At 55.1% G+C, this 18,514-nt stretch overlaps 2 protein-coding genes across 6 annotated transcripts; one reads left to right on the forward strand and one right to left on the reverse strand.

Annotated features, from left to right (window-relative positions):
* Window positions 1-10,918: 10,918 nt before the first annotated feature.
* On the reverse strand, window positions 10,919-15,558 carry LOC138750714 (thioredoxin-related transmembrane protein 2-like). Of its 2 annotated transcripts, XM_069912804.1 has the most exons (8): window positions 14,561-15,554; window positions 14,094-14,154; window positions 13,543-13,656; window positions 13,131-13,207; window positions 12,835-12,941; window positions 12,527-12,592; window positions 11,513-11,642; window positions 10,919-11,304 (listed from the first exon to the last, which is right to left on the reverse strand). In XM_069912804.1, the coding sequence occupies exons 1-8, from the start codon at window positions 14,747-14,749 to the stop codon at window positions 11,158-11,160; spliced, it is 891 nt and encodes a 296-aa protein (XP_069768905.1). In that variant the 5' UTR covers window positions 14,750-15,554; the 3' UTR covers window positions 10,919-11,157. The 2 variants fall into 2 exon arrangements, with proteins under 2 accessions (XP_069768905.1, XP_069768906.1); XM_069912805.1 differs by lacking the exons at window positions 13,543-13,656; window positions 14,094-14,154 and having other exon boundaries at window positions 14,561-15,558.
* On the forward strand, window positions 15,242-18,205 carry LOC138750715 (mediator of RNA polymerase II transcription subunit 19-like). Of its 4 annotated transcripts, XM_069912808.1 has the most exons (6): window positions 15,292-15,588; window positions 16,407-16,529; window positions 16,835-16,968; window positions 17,246-17,342; window positions 17,693-17,787; window positions 17,926-18,071. In XM_069912808.1, the coding sequence occupies exons 1-6, from the start codon at window positions 15,375-15,377 to the stop codon at window positions 17,986-17,988; spliced, it is 726 nt and encodes a 241-aa protein (XP_069768909.1). In that variant the 5' UTR covers window positions 15,292-15,374; the 3' UTR covers window positions 17,989-18,071. The 4 variants fall into 4 exon arrangements, with proteins under 4 accessions (XP_069768910.1, XP_069768908.1, XP_069768907.1 ...); XM_069912807.1 differs by lacking the exon at window positions 17,693-17,787 and having other exon boundaries at window positions 15,258-15,588; window positions 16,410-16,529; window positions 17,926-18,205; XM_069912806.1 differs by lacking the exon at window positions 17,693-17,787 and having other exon boundaries at window positions 15,267-15,588; window positions 17,926-18,205.
* Window positions 18,206-18,514: the final 309 nt, after the last annotated feature.

Here is an 18,514-nt window from a genome sequence, read left to right on the forward strand (position 1 = left end):
TGTCCCCGACACCCCTGTCTCTCCGGTCCCCGACACCCCTGTCTCTCCGGTCCCCGACACCCCTGTCTCTCCGGTCCCCGACACCCCTGTCTCTCCGGTCCCCGACACCCCTGTCTCTCCGGTCCCCGACACCCCTGTCTCTCCGGTCCCCGACACCCCTGTCTCTCCGGTCCCCGACACCCCTGTCTCTCCGGTCCCCGACACCCCTCCCTGTCTCTGTAAACCCCTGCTTTCCCCTACACCCCTCGCTGTCTCTGTAACCCCCTCCGGTCCCAGGCTACCTGTTTTGGGACAATGGGGAGGGTATGTTAGGATTTTTGGGAGATCTCTGGGCGAAACCGGTGACTCACGGGCGGTGGGACAGTTCAAGACACGTTCCTATCCGTCCTGTTCAGGGAGCAGTGCAAGTCCAGACTGGTTCCCAGAGTGAAATGTTTCTCAACACTGTGGGAAAGGAATCTTCAGCTTCAATAGAGAGGGGTTGAGGGAGGGGGGTTGAGGGAGGGGGGTTGAGGGAGGGGGGTTGAGGGAGGGGGGTTGAGGGAGGGGGGTTGAGGGAGGGGGGGTGAGGGAGGGGGGGTGAGGGAGGGGGGGTGAGGGAGGGGGGGTGAGGGAGGGGGGTGAGGGAGGGGGGGGTGAGGGAGGGGGGTGAGGGAGGGGGGTGAGGGAGGGGGGGTGGACTCTGGGCTTCAGTGGGGAGGAGGCGGGCTCTGGGCTTCAGAGGGGACGGGGATAAAGTCCCAACCCTGTTGGACCTTTCCCTGTAACTCAGTCCATGACGTCCGTGTCCTTCGGTCCGAATGGCCTGGACCCCCTCACCAGGACAGCAAATGCATGCGCGACCCCAGCCCTGCCACAACCCGGTGTCCAGTTTGGGGCAACCCTGCGTTCGAAGCACACCGGTCCCGCCGTCCCCTGCCTGGTAGACGGGCTCCTGCTGCTGCCAGGGTTGGCCAACAAAATGGCGCCAGGGCTTCTTCCCTGGCCAGGCTCCTGCCAAAAAAAAACCATCGCCGGCGGATCACGTGAGAGGCAGGGTCCTCCTAGGTGGGCCGCCCAGGACGGTGATGATGTCATTGGGCCGGACCCCACCAATGGGAGGGAGGAGGAGGGGCAGGGTCCCGGAGCGGCGGACGCGGATTGGATGGGGTTCCCCTCCCTTGTTCACCCCCACCTGCACTCCCGTCAACATCCACGGCCGGGTGGAGGCAGTGCATACATCAGTCGGTGCAATGGGGAGTCCGACGGGGGAATTGGAAGGGTTTGGTCCCACTCGAGGCAGAGTCTCCAGATTGGCGGAGACCCTGGTGGAGGTGTTTTGAGGTCCATGCTGATTGGAGGGGTCTGACGCGTGCGGGTGGAGACCCATGTCGGGGTGGAAGAGAGGCAGTCTGATTGGAGGATTCCTACGTGTGAGGAGGGGACCTTCGCTGATTGGAGTAGGCCCACATTCATTGGAGGGGACACTCGTTGGGGGGATGGTGAAGTAGACTCACATGGGGGGGTGGGGGAGACCCACATGGGGTTCGACGAAAACACTGGCGGAGTCCAAGTTGTGGGGGCGGGGGGTGTGGAGGAGACTCTTGCTGATTGGAGACCCACGTGGAAGAGACCCACTCTGATTGGGTGAGACCCACGGGGCGGAGACCCATATGAGGGGGGTGTGGAGGAGACCCACATGGGGGGGGGGAGGAAACTCGCTGATTGGAATAGTCCCTCGTGGAGGTTGAAGGAGACCCACTCTGATTGGAGGATACCTATGTGGGGGTGGAGGATGCACTCACTGATTGAAGTAGACCCACGCTGATCAGAGGAGATTCTTGTGGGGACGGTGGAGGAGACTCTCGCTGATCGGGTGAAACCCTTGCGGCAGGGGCCCTCCCCTGTCAGGGGACACGGGAGCCCGAGGGACTCACTCCGGCCACCACGGCCAAAGGTCAGTCTTGGAGGAGGAAGGGGGTGACCGGGACTCAAAGCTACCCTTGTGGTCCTGGGAGGACCGATGGACCAAGAATTCATGGGCGTGATGGCTGGAATGAAGAATATCTTGGGGGGTGGGACCCTTCTCTCGGACAGCCTGGAGTTGAGGAGGAACCCTCACACAGGCCGGTCTCGATCTGAGGTACCAGGGCAGGATCAGGCTCCGATGATGTTCCCGGGTGGGGCCAGCGAGGGTGATCCTTCTACGCCAACTGGAGCTGGGAGGTCATTGGGAGGCATGAAGAGTTGGACTGGGCCAAGGAGGTGCTGCAGATAACGGGGTAGAAGTCCGGTACCCCGGCCGTGTTTTCCTGCGGGGGATCACCTATCCCAGTTCTTCCAAGGGCGACTGCAGCACCTTCATCTCCACCAGATGTGCGGTGGATTGGGTCAACCCAAGAGGAAGGGGCATCCTGAGAAAGGTATGGGGAGTCTGCCCGGTCGGGGACCCAGGATGATCTCCGGGGACAGGAGTCGGTGGGGGATTAACTTGAATGGGAGGAATAATTGCCAGAAAGTCTGACCGGGGGGTAGCGGGATGGCTCTGAAGCTTTGGAGAGTCATCGGCCACTCAGTGGGTCCATTTGCACCCAGTTAATTGGGGACTTACTACATTGGTATAGTTTTGGGGGAGGTTTTCTCAGTGTAGTGGGGGGGGGGGGGGTTATGGAATTTAAGGGAAGTTTCGTTTATTGTTTAAGGAAGGGGAGATTTTTTATATCTAATTGTTAACCGTGTGCATAGTAAAGGGCTTCTTTTTAGTGGACCATGACTAACTTGAACTCTGCAGGGCCTGAATCACCCAATTGAACGTAACAGTGCTTTGGTTTCTATTAGAAAGGTGAAAGTTGATGTTGCTTTTTTCTTCAAGAAACACGTTAAACTGAGGGCAGGGGAGGTTGGAGCAAGAGGGGCTGGAGTCAAGGGTAAAAGGGCAAGACTTTTGGAGCAATGTCAGAGAGTAGGATGGCAGGACAGAGTGATCTTCTGGAGGAGGGAGTCACGGTGGGGGAACCCTTCTGTCCATGGATGTGAGGGTTATGGACGGGGAGTGGGAGGGGGGGAAACTAATGAACTGGCACGGACTCGAAGGGCCTGCTTCCGTGCTGTCAAACAAGTTATGCAGTCTACCAAGAAAGGATGTTTCAAAGTGAAGAGAGACCGGGTGGAACGGAAAATAGTGTGGCCCAATCCCCCAAATGTACCATTTAACCATGAAAAAGGATTCCAATCAAGGCTCAAACTATCCTTGTGGGCCACGACATTACAAATCCAATTGTTGGCATCAAAGCAGCTGTTAAGCCAGATCAGCAGGGGCACAAGATAGAGAACCTGGAACAAAGAAACCTGACATATGTCACTCACGATGCTATAAGCATTCAGTTTTTAAACAAACTAAACCATCCTGTCCCTCAATAGCTACCCACCAAGTGTTACCCTGGGCAGGTGTCACTATTTCCCCTTTTACAGGATGGCCACTACCTGGTGGTGCCACCCATACCTTTTGTCCGGCATTCTCTAGCTCACCCAAATGGCCACTCTGCTGTGTGCCCATCGAGCCAGGGGGACGGTATCAGAGCAGTTGATAGTGCCAAGCTGATCTGCTACTGCATTATGTTGTGCCATGTTCGTCGTCGCATTGGTATGGGTGTCAACATGATATACAGTTAACTCACGATGATGGGAAGCATCCCACAACAGCTGCCACAACTGTTTGCCCCATACTGGGCGGTCATGTACCAGCCAGTCAATGTTTTGCCAATCAGGCATCCATACCACTAGTCCATTAGCCACAGCCCAAGAATCAGTAAACAGCCGAAGAGGGTGATCATGGGAGTCAAGTGGTAAAGTGACCACCTTCAACTCAGCATACTGACTGGAGCCATCAACCCCCTCCTCCAATAAGTGAGTTCCTGACCTGGGATGGTAAGCCACCACCTTCCACTTCTGCTTTCCTTGCACCAACCGGCTGCTACCATCAGTAAACCAGGCATCTTCTTGTTCTGTTTTCTGTACCATCTCTTCTGTGGTCCCTTGGATCATCACATCATCAATATAATGGTGAATCGAGAGAGAAGGCGATACTGGCACCGTCTCCAAATCACAGGCAATTAAGCTGTGGAAAATAGTGGGAGAGTGTACATAGCCCTGAGGGAGATGGGTGAAGGTATACTGACACCCCTTCCAGGTAAAGACGAACTGATCCTGTGAGCCTTCAGCTGTAAGAATACTGAAGAAGGCGTTAGTGAGATCAATGACAGCATACCATGTTCCCGAGTTCCCAGTAGCAATGTTTTCAATAAGGGTGACAATGTCCAGAACTGCAGAAGCAAGTGGTGGGGCATGTTTGTTCAATAAATGATAATCAACTGTCATTCTCCAGGAGCCATCCGACTTCTGGTCTGGCCTAACAGGGCCTCACTACCCCTTCCTCTTGCAAAGCATCAATGGTGGCAGTAATCTCTTCTTGCCCTCCAGGGAGGCGATAGTGTGGAATGCATACTGGTTTGGGGGGGGGGGGGGGGGGGAGGCACCATCACAGGATCCCATTTAGCCCAACCCACCACTAGTCTTTTTGTAATAGTCCGAATTTCAAATGCAAATCCCCCTTGACTAGGATTAAGGGCCGTACTGGCCAACATATTGATACCCAGGATACACTTGTCAGTGGCAGCCACCAGGGCATGTAACCATACAGGGGAAGGGCCATCACCCACCATGGGACGGACTTTTATTTTGTTCGCCAGGGTGATCGCTCCTCCCATCCCCTCTATTTGAAATGTCGGTCCATTACCCGCAATCACTGAGTGCTCTGCACCGGTATCAACCAAGGCCAAATATTGGTGGTTATTACTCCCACCCCAATGGACTGTTAACGGTACGTAGGGCCGTGGGTCCCCATGTATCCGCTGTATCTCAATGGAGTAGATGTGTGGACCCTGCCCACACCCTCATGCTTTAGTAGGGCCCACATGCCACTATTATTATGAGCCTTTTTCACCATTTGTTGTATCTCATCAAGGGTAACTGGAGCAAGAGAAGCTGGCTCGATAGGAGCAGCAATGGAAGCAGAAGGCACAGCTGGGCCAGGAAGACTCAACAGCTGGAGATGATGTTCCCCTGCCTTCTTCTTATAAAGGGCATAAATAACCGCAGTAGGTTTCCCATCAATATCACTTTTAGATACGCCTAACTTTAACAAAATTAGAAAAAGGTCCTTTCTTGACGGTCCGTTATTAGCAGCAGCCCCTCTCTTTTCATCCTGCTTGTCTGATTTAACCTGGGTTGTACGTGAGTGGATTTTACCTCACAACTCCAATTCTCAGAGCCCAGATAAGGCATGCACCGCCTCAGACACAGGGTGCCCAATTAGCAGACTAGGACGAGTCCCCGTACAGTGGGTTGGGCAGAACGAACCAATCAGGTATGCATTCCGGCTGTGAATATCTCTTCATCAGGGCTCCGCCCATACTCACATCCTCAAACGCCCTGCATAAAAGGCAGAGGCCAGGGCCTGTTGACGAATTACTGCTATACCCTCCTCTGGGGTGCCCCAATTGTTCTGCAAATGTAAATCCCAATCTACTGGTGATGGGTATACTCATAGTAGGGCATCCCCTATAGTGGCAAGTAAGTAATCCATCTCTCTTCCTCTATCCCGCAGCTCAGCAGTGACCCGGATATCCATAGTCAATGTTCCTAATCCCAACAATCCCTCAGGGGTTAAATATAAATTACCCCCTTATTGCTCCCAAACACACAGGAGCCAGGCCGCCAGTTTCTCCCGCCTTTTGCCTAAATCGATCTCCAATGGCAGACAGCTCTTTTATAGAGAAGTCACATATCATTGACTGCTCCTGACCCCTGCTCCCACTTTGGCCCACAGGGTCCTTTGTCCAGTGGACAAGATGAGGCTTAGGCCTTCCCATAGAGGGGGTGGGCCATTGAGCATAAGCAAGGATTCGGCTACCTTCCCCTGGGTCCTCTAGTGAGATGAGGGGATCATCTACCTCTTCAATCTCATCAGTTACATTTCGCTCCTCTCCCTCTCCATCTGTTTGGAAAGTCCTCTGCCTTACAGGGCAGGCGTGAACAGTGGGTGGAGAGGGTAGTATGTTAGGCACATGCTGAGGAGTATCTGTATTATTACTATTGTCATCATTCCAGATATTCCCATCCCAATCATCAATTACATCAGGATCGTCGCCATTCCTTAACATGGCACGAATACGATGTGGATTGGGTTCTACTCCATGCTTTTCTTTATCTGCACAGAGCGGCTGCCGGAGTTTAATATTACAGCAGATCGTGTGGACATGCTTATCCTTTCATTCTTTGGCTCGGTCCTGACTGGTGCGAACAATCTCGCTCATCATGGAACAGCATTGTTGCAGGGCTTCTAGCTCCTCCTCTAGTTGCTCTATCTTGTGCTGAGATTCTACTTCTCGCTGAACGGATTCTGCTTCAAGCTGAATGGAGCAGCGTAAGGCTATAGCCAGCAGCCAAAAAACATCCATCAGCGTCACCTTTTTAACAGAAAACTTACTTTCTCGAAGGAGAGTGGCAACCCGCTCTCCCAGAGGCGCACTTGATGGATCTAACTTCTCATCTCAACTAATGGGTGGTCCCAACAAACAGGGTATTGGCCAACATGCCAAACCCATCGCCTTTGGAAGTACATACTGGAATCAAGAACTGCTCAGGGCTCACCTCTTTCTTTCAGCGAAACATCTAGAGACCAATCCTGCTCGCAGCGCCAATTGTCCTGGGTAAACTTGTACCTCTCACTTTCTTAGTTTTAGATTGGTCACAGCGTTTGAGCTAACGAAAGAAAATAGACACCCACACTGAGAGCAGTTCAGTTTATACAAATGTTTGTTACAAATTCAAAAGCTGATTTCAAACTACAATATGCAAGCCCTTCCCAATTATACTTATCAGCGCCTGGACTAGTCCCAACTGCCGAAGCGAGGCAATGACCACACACTTGTAGTAGGTTGTCGGGGCGCCAGTAGCAGCTTCTCCACTTCCCCCGACGTTAGCTGGACTCTAGAAGTTTTTGCTGAGAGATGTTTCCACCCCTCAGAGTCTCCACTTCAGCAGTGGGACCATGGCTTACATTACCCAAAAAATTGTTTACTCATAGCTTATCTCTTTGAATAAATGATTTAATTATCTTCAAGGTCTCCTGACAGTCTGCAACCAACAAAAGGCAACTGCATCTCTGGGCCTCATGGTGTAAATTAGATTATGTCTACTGATTCATATGCATCCCTGGGTCCCATGGTGGAATTTAGATTATGTCTTCTGATGCAATTGTATCCCTTCTTGCATAAGCTGGTCTAAATCTTCCATTACAGTGGTCTACCGAGAAAGGATGTTTCAAAGTGAAGAGAGACCAGGTGGGGGTATGTGAACACCTCTTAATTCCAAGGCTTGGGGTTTTTGGTTCACAAGGAGACATCATCTGAGCCGGAGTCTTCTCTGACATGGAACCAGACAAATGGAAATTTTCGAATGGGAGGGGATTTGAACCGCGTTCTGGACCCGCTATTGGATAAATCTCCAGAAAAGTATAAAGACTGCCGTTCTGGAGAAGGTTAAATCCCGACAGAAAATTTTTGTCTTTCTTCTCGCCCGGACACGACTCTTCTTTCGAGAACAGATCTAGTTTCTGGTCTCAGCACACCTCCAGCCTTGGATCAGCTGGGATGAAATATAAGAGCACGATTGGGTCCACACTGCTCAGATCCAAGGTCACAGAGACAACTTATTGGTGGAGAATTAACGCAAAAAGAAACTACCCCGAGTTTGTTCGCTATCATCGAGGAACAAATTGCCTCCCTTTTCTAAGTAGAAACACTAATCCAGTGTGGAGTGATTTTACTCTGCGGGATGCCCTGAAAGTGTATTCGTGGGGCTAGATTATTTAGTTATTCAGCCAAGGTTAAGAAACAATATCTGGTGGGAAGTTCGACACTGGAGAAAGATAACTGAGCTGGGAAAAGGAATTCCAGAAGTATATCACTGAGGAGCAGGTTGAAATTCCGTTATAATACACTGCAAACGTGAGCAGTTAATTCAAAGATCTAAGCAGCGCTACTATGAATTAGGGGACAGAGCCCATAAGGGCAGTTGAAAACTGAACAGGCTTCAAGGGCTGTTAAAAAGGAATTCAATGGCTATGTACAAAGCTCGGGGAATCAATGACCAATCTCGTTCATTTGATCAGAGATTCTGCACCTCCGAAGGGGGCTCGGGATAATTGAATCCTTTTTATCTATTCTGGATTTGTCCAGTCTTAGGGGAAGGTGAAGAGCTGGAGTTTCCATTTATTGAGATTAAGGAGGCTACACAGGCGATGCCCAATGGGAAATCTCTGGGAGAGGATGGATTTTCTGCTGAGTTCTAAATGGCGATTTGTACCCCTGTATTTATGGATGTGTTCCAAAAGATAACGGGTGAGCAATCACAACCAGAATCTTGCTCATCATCCCAGAGAAAGGCCAAGACCCTTTGAATGTGGCCTCATACTGGCCAATCCCTTTATTAAATGTAGATCATAAAATATTGGCAGACAGACATGCTAAATATTCATCTTAATTGGCATGTGCAGGTTTTATGAAGAATTCGGATAATATTCTCCAATTGATCACACTGATCAGTGTGGGGGCAGTAGCCCAGCCGACCAACGGCCTGTGGCGCTGGACGCAGAAAGAGCATTCGATTCGGCAGAGTGGGATTCTTGATCTGAAGCCGGGCCATTTTCCCACTGGTTGTCAAGGCGTTTATATAAAAATCTAGTCGCTGGAAGGCCAGACCTCTTTGCCATTCAAGTTAGTGCGGTCTGTGCACCGAGGCTGCCCACTGCTGCCGGGCTTATTCATGTCGGCTGTAGAACTGTTGGCCCAAGCCATGAGGCAAAAGGACAACATTAAAGGGATGAAGATTGCGGAAGAGGAACAGAAGATTAATTTATTTGCCGCTGATGTATTTAACACATTCGGAACATTCTCTGAAGAGTCTGGACCAATTTGGAGTATTATTGAGGTATAAAGTAAATTGGGGCAAGAGGAAAATGTTCCCAGTTGGAGATGAGTATAAACAGATTACGAGGATTAAATATTTAGGGTTAATTGTGGACACGGATTACCAGTCTCTATAAATTATGTACCGTTACTGAAGAAGATTGAGGTGGAGTTGAATCGGTGGGAAGATCTCCCGTTAACAGTAATGGGCCAGGTAAACTGTATTGACGAATATTTTCCCACATATCCGATATCTCCTTCAATCCATCCCATGCTCACTTCCAGAAGGATCATCCCCAGGCTCTGAACCATGCGGGGGATTTCTCAGAAGGGGGAGTAGCGTCGCGGAAATTGACATGGAAATCTGTTTGAGGGGGGACTATAGTGGCAAGTAAGTAATCCACCTCTCTTGTCTCCGGGATTGGGGGGGGGGGGGGGCGGCCCGATTAAAGTCCGTCAATCTGGAAATTGGATGCCGCGCGGCATCCTAGCCGGGCTGAGGTGGAGTCGGACTGTACCCGAGCCTCAGGTCCTTATATATAAGCGGTTGGTTAGAATGCGCCGGTTACCAGGAGTTCGGGCTAAGATCAGAGGGGGTGGGATCTCGGCCTGTTATATCAGAATAAGGTGACCCCCTTCCTCGATGAGTAACATGTTTGTGAAGATTCAAGGGCCCTGAGATTGGGGACTTTGTTGTATGGTCTAAGAGCACATGATCTCAGGAGGGCCAGGGTGGGCAGCTGATTGGCTGGCGGGTTGGGAGTGTGTGGGACACGTGGGTCACAGGAGGGGAATCGAATCCGGGTAGCCGGAGCTTTGGGTCCCTCTTCACAACCAGCGCTGGTGAGGGCGTGGGTTCTGTTGGTGAATTGGACCCCGAGCTGTGGGGGTTGGGAGGGAAGGTGGGTGGAGGGGTTCGTCTTCCCAGAGGCACCTCCCTTCCGCCATCAGGTTTCCATCCTGTGTGAGAATGGAATTGCCAGTCCCCATCCCTTTAACCAGGGCCCAAATCCCCTTCTCTTTCACCAGGGCCCAATCTCCATCCCTTTTATCAGGGCCCCAGTCCCTGTCTCTTTAACCAAGACCCCGACAATTAAACCAGGGCCCCAGTCACCGTCCCTTTAACCAAGGCCCATCCCGCCCCTTTAACCAGGACCCCATTCCCCGCCCCTTTAACCAGGACCCCATTCCCTCCCCCTTTAATCAGGACCCCATTCCCTCCCCCTTTAATCAGGACCCCATTCCCTGCCCCCTTAACCAGGGCAGTGGGATCAATGCGGGGACTGGTACAGGGCTGTGGGGAGAGAGCAGGGCAGTGGGATCAGTGTGGGGACTGATACAGGGCTGTGGGGAGAGAGCGAGGCAGTGGGATCAGTGCGGGGACTGGTATAGGGCTGTGGGGAGAGAGTGGGGCAGCGGGATCAGTGCAGGGACTGATAGAGGGCTGTGGGGAGAGAGTGGGATCAGTGTGGCGATTGGTACAGGGCTGTGGGGAGAAAGCGGGTTAGTGGGATCAGAATAGGGACTGGAACAGGGCTGTGGGGAGAAAGCGGGTTAGTGGGATCAGAATGGGGACTGGAACAGGGCTGTGGGGAGAAAGCGGGTTAGTGGGATCAGAATGGGGACTGGAACAGGGCTGTGGGAAGAGTCTCTGTCCCCCTCCCACACTGTAACCCCCTCCGGTCCCCGACACCCCTCCCTGTCTCTGTAACCCCCTCCATCCCTCCCGTTTCTGTAACCCCCCCCCCCCCTCTGGTTCACAACATCCCTCCCTGTCTCTGTAAGCCCCTCGGGACCCCGACACCACTCCCTCTCTCTGTCACTCCCCGCCCCCGATCTCCTAGAGAGAGGGAGGAAGGTTCCGGGCAGGGAGAAGGGTCTCACTCAGTGAGAAATGGACAGATTCAGACTGGGTGGGGATGACCTTTAATAAATTAACAGGCAAAAGGCAGGAGGGAGAGGGGGTCCCGGACAGGATGCAGAGGGACAAGACCGAATTGGGATGGACACAGCACTTCCCTCCCTCCATCTCCCACTCTTACTTTCTCTCCCACCCCACTCCGTTGTCCCAGTGAGGTCGGTCGAGGGGAGAGCATTTCGACCCTGTGGACGGAGCTCGCGCGTGAGGGAGATCTTTTCGACAGGAAGCTCATTTGTCCTTCTTGGATTCTGCGTCCACCTCGGGGAGGGGCAGTTCCGCTGTGGGCTCCGGGCCCCCCTCGTCCCGTGGCTCCGACTGCAACGACCTTCCTCTGCGGTGAAGCTCGTTCAGGTCAAACTCCCGGATGACATTCTCCTGCAGAGAGAGGACGAGAGAGGGTGAGGTCGGGAGGGAGTGGGACATAGGCTGGGATGAGATCCGGAGTGGGGGTGGGGGGTGTGGTTTAATATATAGAAATAACAGATCCCCAGGAGTCGGACACGGGCTGGGATCTGATCCAGGGGGTTCGGAATGTTGAAGTGGGGGAGGGACGGGGGAGATCATGGTGTGGATTCCCATGCACCTCGGAGAATGTCCACGAAACAGCCCGGCCTTTCTTGTCCATCTGTGGCCGACGTATCAACTCTCTCCCACCCCGGAACAGGATGAGAGTGGGCAGTTGTTTACTGAGGGGAGAACTGCTCACTTTATACCTGTGGGCAAGAAAAGGACGGAACATATTAAACCCCGTTAACCATGTCGGTCACCGTACCCTGAGGTCTCTTGTTCCCCATGTCAGACCCCATACCCCGAGGTCTCTCCGTCCCCTGTGTTGGACCCCGTAACCCGAGGTCTCTCTGTACCCCACCTTCAGTGTCGGTCCCCATACCCCGGGATCTCTCCGTTCCCCACTGTTCACCGTGTAGGTCTCCGTTCACCACCGTTCACCGTGTAGGTCTCCGTTCACCACCGTTCACCGTGTAGGTCTCCGTTCACCACCGTTCACCGTGTAGGTCTCCGTTCACCACCGTTCACCGTGTAGGTCTCCGTTCACCACCGTTCACCGTGTAGGTCTCCGTTCACCACCGTTCACCGTGTAGGTCTCCGTTCACCACCATTCACCGTGTAGGTCTCCGTTCACCACCGTTCCCCGTGTCCGTCCCCCGAGGTCTGTCTGTCCTCCACCATGTCAGTCCCCTAACCCCGAAGTCTCTCTGTTTCCCACCGTTTGCCGTGTCAGTCTCCGTTCCCCATGTCAGTCTCTGTACCCCGAGGTCTTCCTGTCCCCCATCGTTCACAGTTTCGGTCCCCATAACCTGAGGTCTGTCTGTTCCCCATCGTTCACTATGTCGGTTCCTGTACCCCGAGGTTTCTCTGTTCCCCAGCGTTCACCATGCCGGTCTCTGTTCACCTCCGTTCCCTGAGGATTTCCGTTCCCCACCGTTCACCGTGTCGGTCCCCATACCCCGAGGTCTCTCTGTCCCCCACCGTTCACCGTGTCGGTCCCCGTCGCCCAAGGCCTTATGTAAAGGGTCTCCCTTGACCTGGGGTGGGGAGGGAGATGAACGAGGAGACATTTCCCTTGTCAGAGACTCACTCCTCAGAGATTTCAGCGTAGCGACCGACATCAGCCTTCCCAAACTTCAATCCGGAGCAGCCATACCTTGGGGGGGGGGAAAACAGAGAGGGATGGTGGGCAGTGAGGAGGACTACCATAACCAAGAATCTGTGGGGGAGAGAATCCCCCTTCATTCTCTCCCTCCCCTCCCTCTCTTCCCCTCACATCTCTCCCCATCTCTCTCTCCCCCCCCTCTCCCCATCTGTCTCCCCCTCTCCCCCATCTCTCTCCCCTGCCTCCCCCTTCTCTCCCCTTCATCCCCCCCCTCACCCTTCCCCCTCACTCACTTGAGAGAGAGGTCCGCAAAGACAGGGGCGAATGATTGGCAGTCGGACGACCAGTTGGCGTAGAACTCGACCAGCCAGGTAACGCGTCCGTCCCTCCGCAGTTCCTCCTGTTGGAGGGAGGCGGGGACGGCAGAGGGTGAGGGCAGGTGGGGAGATGTCTGGCATCCAGCTCCCCCGTCCCCTCCCACCCACCCCCAACCCTCCCTCTGCTTGCCCCATCCTGGACGCACCCTGACAGACTCTCCACCCCCTCTTGTCCCTCCCCCCTCGGGCCCCACTGCCCCTGGGACACTCACGCCGATTGTCTTGGTGCTGAAGTAGGTGATGGAGTCTGGCCCCATGTAGAGGGGGGGCTTGCACGTCATCACGAAGGCTGCAGGACAGGGGGGGAGGGTGGTGGGGGGAGGTGAGAGAGAGACCGTGAGGCAGACAGAGGGTGGAGGGCGGGGGGTCTCAAACCAGACAGGGAGGGGATCGTTATAAAACCTCTCCCCCACCTTTCTCCCCTCTCTCCCCACTTCGCCATCCCCCTCCCTCTCTCTCCCCCCCTCTCTCCCCCCCCCTCTCTCTCCCCCCCCCCTCTCTCTCCCCCCCTCTCTCTCTCCCCCCCTCTCTCTCTCCCCCCTCCCTCTCTCTCTCTCTCTCCCCCCTCCCTCTCTCTCTCTCTCTCCCCCCACCTCTCACCCTTTCTCCCTCTCCCTCCCCTACCAATGCACAGTGTGAGGTACAGCAGCCCCATCCGGATGTCCAGTCGGAAGAAGAGGATTAAGTTCGCCACCTTACTGAACATGAAAATGTTCCCCACGTGCTGCTCGATCGTGACTGATGGGAAAACAGAGATATGTCATTTTCCTGGACAGGCGCAGGCCAGGACTACAAGGTGGACGGTCGGGCGTACACGGTGGACAGTCTGGTACTGAGTGGCGCGGTAGGACAGAGGTCAGGCATATTTGGTGAAAAGTTAGGCACTAAGGGGTGTGTTGGGACAGAGGTTGGGCATACACGGTGGAAGGTCGGGCACTGAGGCGTGCAGTGGGACAGAGGACGGGCGTACATGGTGGACGGTTGGGCACTGAGGAGCGCGGTGGGACAGAGGTCGGGCAGAGGGTGGAAGAGGAGAGGGGGAGTGTGGAGGGATGGGCAAGGGTGGAGAGGAAGGGTAGACGGGGAGGGGTGTTGGGGGAGGGAAGAGACTGGATGGGGAGGGGAGTTGGGGAGAGAGGGGAAGTCGGGGGGGACGGGATTCCGGGGGTACTCACTTGACCTGCGGTTTTTCATCATGATGATGGCACTGAGGAACATGAGGATCTCGACCTCTCTCTGCAACAGGGTGGGGGGGGGGGGGGAAGAAGGTCAGGTCACAACCCCCTACCGCGAACCTGACCCCATGACCACGATCCCCAAGCCCTCAACCTCGATATCTGATTTCAAACCCTGACCCTGATCCCCAACCCCTCGACCCCCGAGCTTGATCCCCGACATCAATCTCTTGACCTCACCTGATCCTCCCCTTCTGACTGAACATGTGACGTAACGCTCTCTGACCACCATCTGACCCTGCCACCTCTGATGTCACCCTCCCTGAACGCCCCTTTGACGTCACCCACTATACTACTCACTCCTCAGATGTCACCCCCTCCGACCCCACCACCTCTGACGCCAACTTCTATACCAGCTCTCCTCTGACGTTACCTTCCAACCCCGCCCCCTCTGACATCATCCTCACCCAGTCGAAGCCGCACGGGTCGCCGTCCTCCCTCTCGCTGGGCAGCCGGCGGCATACGGGCGGCAGCTTGCGGGCGACCACGAAGGCCAGGCTGAGGGCGGACGAGGCGGCGCAGTAGGGCTGTAGCAGCCAGCGGCCCAGGCGGGGCAGATACCAGAGCAACGCCACCAGCGCGGTCAGCAGCGCCATCTTTACTGCCCGGCCTAGCCGACGCACGGCCACTCCCGCCCCTGTCCCTCATTTGTCGGCGTTGCGTCCACCCGCTCCAATCGGAGGCGGCGAGGTGGGAAATGCAAGACGATCATTGGTAGGCGGAGCTACCCATTATTTTGCATCCTCTGACTCCTATTTTTCCTTTTGGTGAAGCTATGAAGCTCATTGGTCCAAAGAGCTGTCAATCGGAGTTGTCGCCAAAATCCAGGACATTGATTGGTCATCCTCAAACTCTGCCCAGCTCTTCAACTCTCATTGGGTTAATGAGAGTGATTGGCAGATGGTCCATGCAATGGGGAGAAGCCGCCGCCTTCAGGCTAACGTGAAACGGCGAAGTGACGCTTGAACGCCCCAGAGCGGGGAGCATCCAACCAGCCAATAGGAGAGCGAGATTGCCTCCCTGCAACCCGAATAGTGGTGAAAGGCATCGGCCGCTGCCTGTGATTGGGTAATAGCAGATTGGTGTACTATTTGGCCAGCAGGACGGCCCGAATTGGTCGACGCTGGTGCGGACCGGCTCACCATTGGCTGCTGCGGTTACGCACAGGCGGGAGCATCCGGAGACAAGATGGCGGCCGGGAGCTGATGCGCGGAGGAGAAGATGGATGCCATGAACACGCTCTTTTCGCCGGCGGACGCGACGATGCTGGCCTCGGCCTCGCCCGCCATGGGCCCCTACGGCAAGCAGCAGCAGCAGCCGCCGCCGCCGCTGCCGCCGCCGCCGCAACAGGGTTCGATGACGGCGGACGAGGGGACGCGCAAAGCGGCGGGTGGCGTGATCAATGGGCCCTTTTACGTCATGAGGGAATTGCCAGGTACAAGCAGCTAATCAGCAAGCAGAGTGACGGCGATCCGACCAATGAGCGATCGGCCGGCGATAGATCGACAGCGCCTAGAAAAATCAGAGCCGAGTTGGAAAGCGGGCCAAGCAGCAGCCAATCAGAGCTGGAGGTCTCTGATGCGCGCCAATGAGAACCGACAATGCGAAGAGAACGGGGCGGGCTCGGAGACCGGGTGGGCTCCGGAGGCAGCTAATCAAGTTGAGGGCAGGTCCTGAGCGGCAGAGGACAGGCCAATGAGAGTTGAGTGATGGGACCCGACAATGGGAGACGGGTGTGGTAGCAGAGGGCCGGCCAATAAGCAGGGCACAAGCGGTGATTGACGGCAGTGGTGGCCAATCGGGCACGCAGTTTCAAAAGCTCTCGACCAGGCAAAGACTGTTCAATCTATCGCGCCTATACTAGCCCATTGGCAGAATGAGCGTTTTTGGTTTAAATGGAAGAGATGATGGGTATTTTTCGGCAGGGAATTGGTCACTTCTGTCCCGTCACGCACTCCCAGGGTGGGAACGCAGAGCGAAGCACTGTCCCGTCACACTCTCCCGGGGTGGATCGCGGAGCAAAGCCCTGTCCCGTCACACACTCCTGGGATGGGGACACGGAGTGAAGCCATTCATACACTCCCGGGGCGGGTACACAGAGCGAAGCCCCGTCCCGTCACACACTCCCGGGGCGGGGACACAGAGCGAAGCCCCGTCCCGTCACACACTCCTGGGGTGGGGACAAGATGGAAGCCCCGTCCCGTCACACACTCCTTCTGTTTCTCTGTTAACAGATACTCTTGTTATACCCAGCAGGTACAGAACTCACAGCGAACAACAATCTCATCACTCACTACAACCTTGAACACGCCTACAACAAATTCTGTGGCAAAAAAGTCAAAGATAAGCTCAGTAACTTTATTCCAGATCTTCCAGGTAATGGAACAAGCGGGTTACAGAGACAGGGAGGGATGTCAGGGACTGGAGTGGGATAACAGAGACAGAGAGGGGTGTTAGGGACCGGAAGGGGTTACAGAGACAGAGAGGGGTGTCAGGGACTGAGGGGGTTACAGAGACAGAGAGGGGTGTTGGGGACTGGAGGGGGTTACAGAGATGGAGGGGTGTTGGGGACCGGAGGGGGTTACCGAGACGGAAGGATATTGTGGACTGGAGGGGGTACAGAGGCAGGGAGGGGTGTAGAAGATACTTTTCCAGTCCTTCTGACCCTCCCACCACTTCAGGGATGATCGACCTCCCGGGATCTCAGGACAACAGCAGCCTGCGTTCCCTGATCGAGAAGCCGCCGATCTGTGGGAACTCCTTCACCCTGCTGACTGGGACCCTCCTGACTGGATTCCGACTTCACACTGGACCAGTAAGGGATTCCTCCCTGACCTCCCTCCCTTCATACACTCTCTCTCTCTCTTCCACCTCTCTCTGCCCTCTCCCACCTGACCCCTGGAAGATCCCTACCCCTCTCTGACCTCTGCCATCTCTGTCCTCTCTCAGCCCCTCTCCCTCTGCCCTCTTCCCCCTGAATGACCCTTTCTGACCTGCCCTCTTCCCCTGGATGACACCTCCCACTGTCTGCCCTCTCCCCTGATCCCTGGATTACCCCTCACCCTTTCTGACCTCTGCCCTCTCTCCCACAGCTCCCGGAACAGTACCGCCTGATGCACGTGCAGCCGCCGCGAAAGAAGAACCGTCACAAGCACAAGCACAGTCGCACGCAGGACCCGGTCCCGCCAGGTGAGGATTCTGGGATAGCGGAGGACCGTCCTCCGGGGAAGATCGCTATAGGGGGGGGGTTGCCATGTCCTGCTGGGAGTGAAGGATGCTGGGATAGGTAGGGTCACCACATCCCCCTGGGAGTGAAGGATGCTGGGATGGGGACGATTGCTATGTCCCTTTGGGAGTGAAGGATGCTGGGATAGGAAAGGTTGCCACGTCTGCACAGGAGTGAAGGATTCTGGGATAGGGATGGTCACCATGTCCCCCATGGAGTGAAGGATGCTGGGATAGGGATGGGCGCCACATTCCCCTGGCAGTGAAGTATGCTGGGATACGTAAGGTCACAACCCTCCCCCTGGTTCCGACAGAGACCCCGTCAGACTCCGACCATAAGAAGAAGAAGAAGAAACGAGATGATGACCCGGACCGGAAAAAGAAGAAGAAGGAAAAGAAGAAGAAAAAGGTGACGGGGAGAGGGATAGAGAGGAGGGGAAAGAGATGTGGGGGAGGGGAGAGAGGGAGGGGGGAGAGGAGAGAGGGAGGGGGGAGAGTGAGGGTTGGGGAGGGGTTTTGCAGGTTCTGACTCCTCCTTCTTCCTCAGAACCGTCACAGCCCGGAGCACCCATCACTGGGCGGGGCCCAGACTGGGAACAGCCTGCGGTAGAGCTTGGTTCCTCCTCTCCCTCACCCTCATTCCCCCCCCCCTTCTCTCTCTCTCCTGTCTCAACGAACCTCCGCTCTCAAGGTTCGGGGCCAAGGACAGTAAAGAGCAAAGATTTGTCCTATCAAAGGAAGCCAGGACGTTAGACGGGTCCTTTGCTGCACTCGATTCACCTTCCAACCTGTCATTTGTGTGTAATAAATGCTTGAGTTTCAGATAATGTTCTACGATGTTTTCACTGTGGGAGGGGTGTCGGGGACCAGAGGGGGTTACAGAGACAGGGAGGGGTGTCGAGGACCAGAGCAGGTTACAGAGACAGGGAGGGTTGTAGGGGTCCGGAGGTTACAGGGACAGGGAGGAGCGCCAGGGACCGGAGAGGGTTACAGAGACAGAAAAGGGTGTCGGTGACCAGAGGGGTGTTACAGAGACAGAGTGGGGTGTAGGGGTCCGGAGTGAGTTACAGAGACAGGGAGAGGTGTAGGGGACTGGAGGGGGTAACAGTGACAGGGAGGGGTTTTCGGGACTGGAC

The sequence above is a fragment of the Narcine bancroftii genome, unplaced genomic scaffold (genome assembly GCF_036971445.1).
Source record: "Narcine bancroftii isolate sNarBan1 unplaced genomic scaffold, sNarBan1.hap1 Scaffold_237, whole genome shotgun sequence".
Lineage (NCBI taxonomy): Eukaryota > Metazoa > Chordata > Chondrichthyes > Torpediniformes > Narcinidae > Narcine > Narcine bancroftii.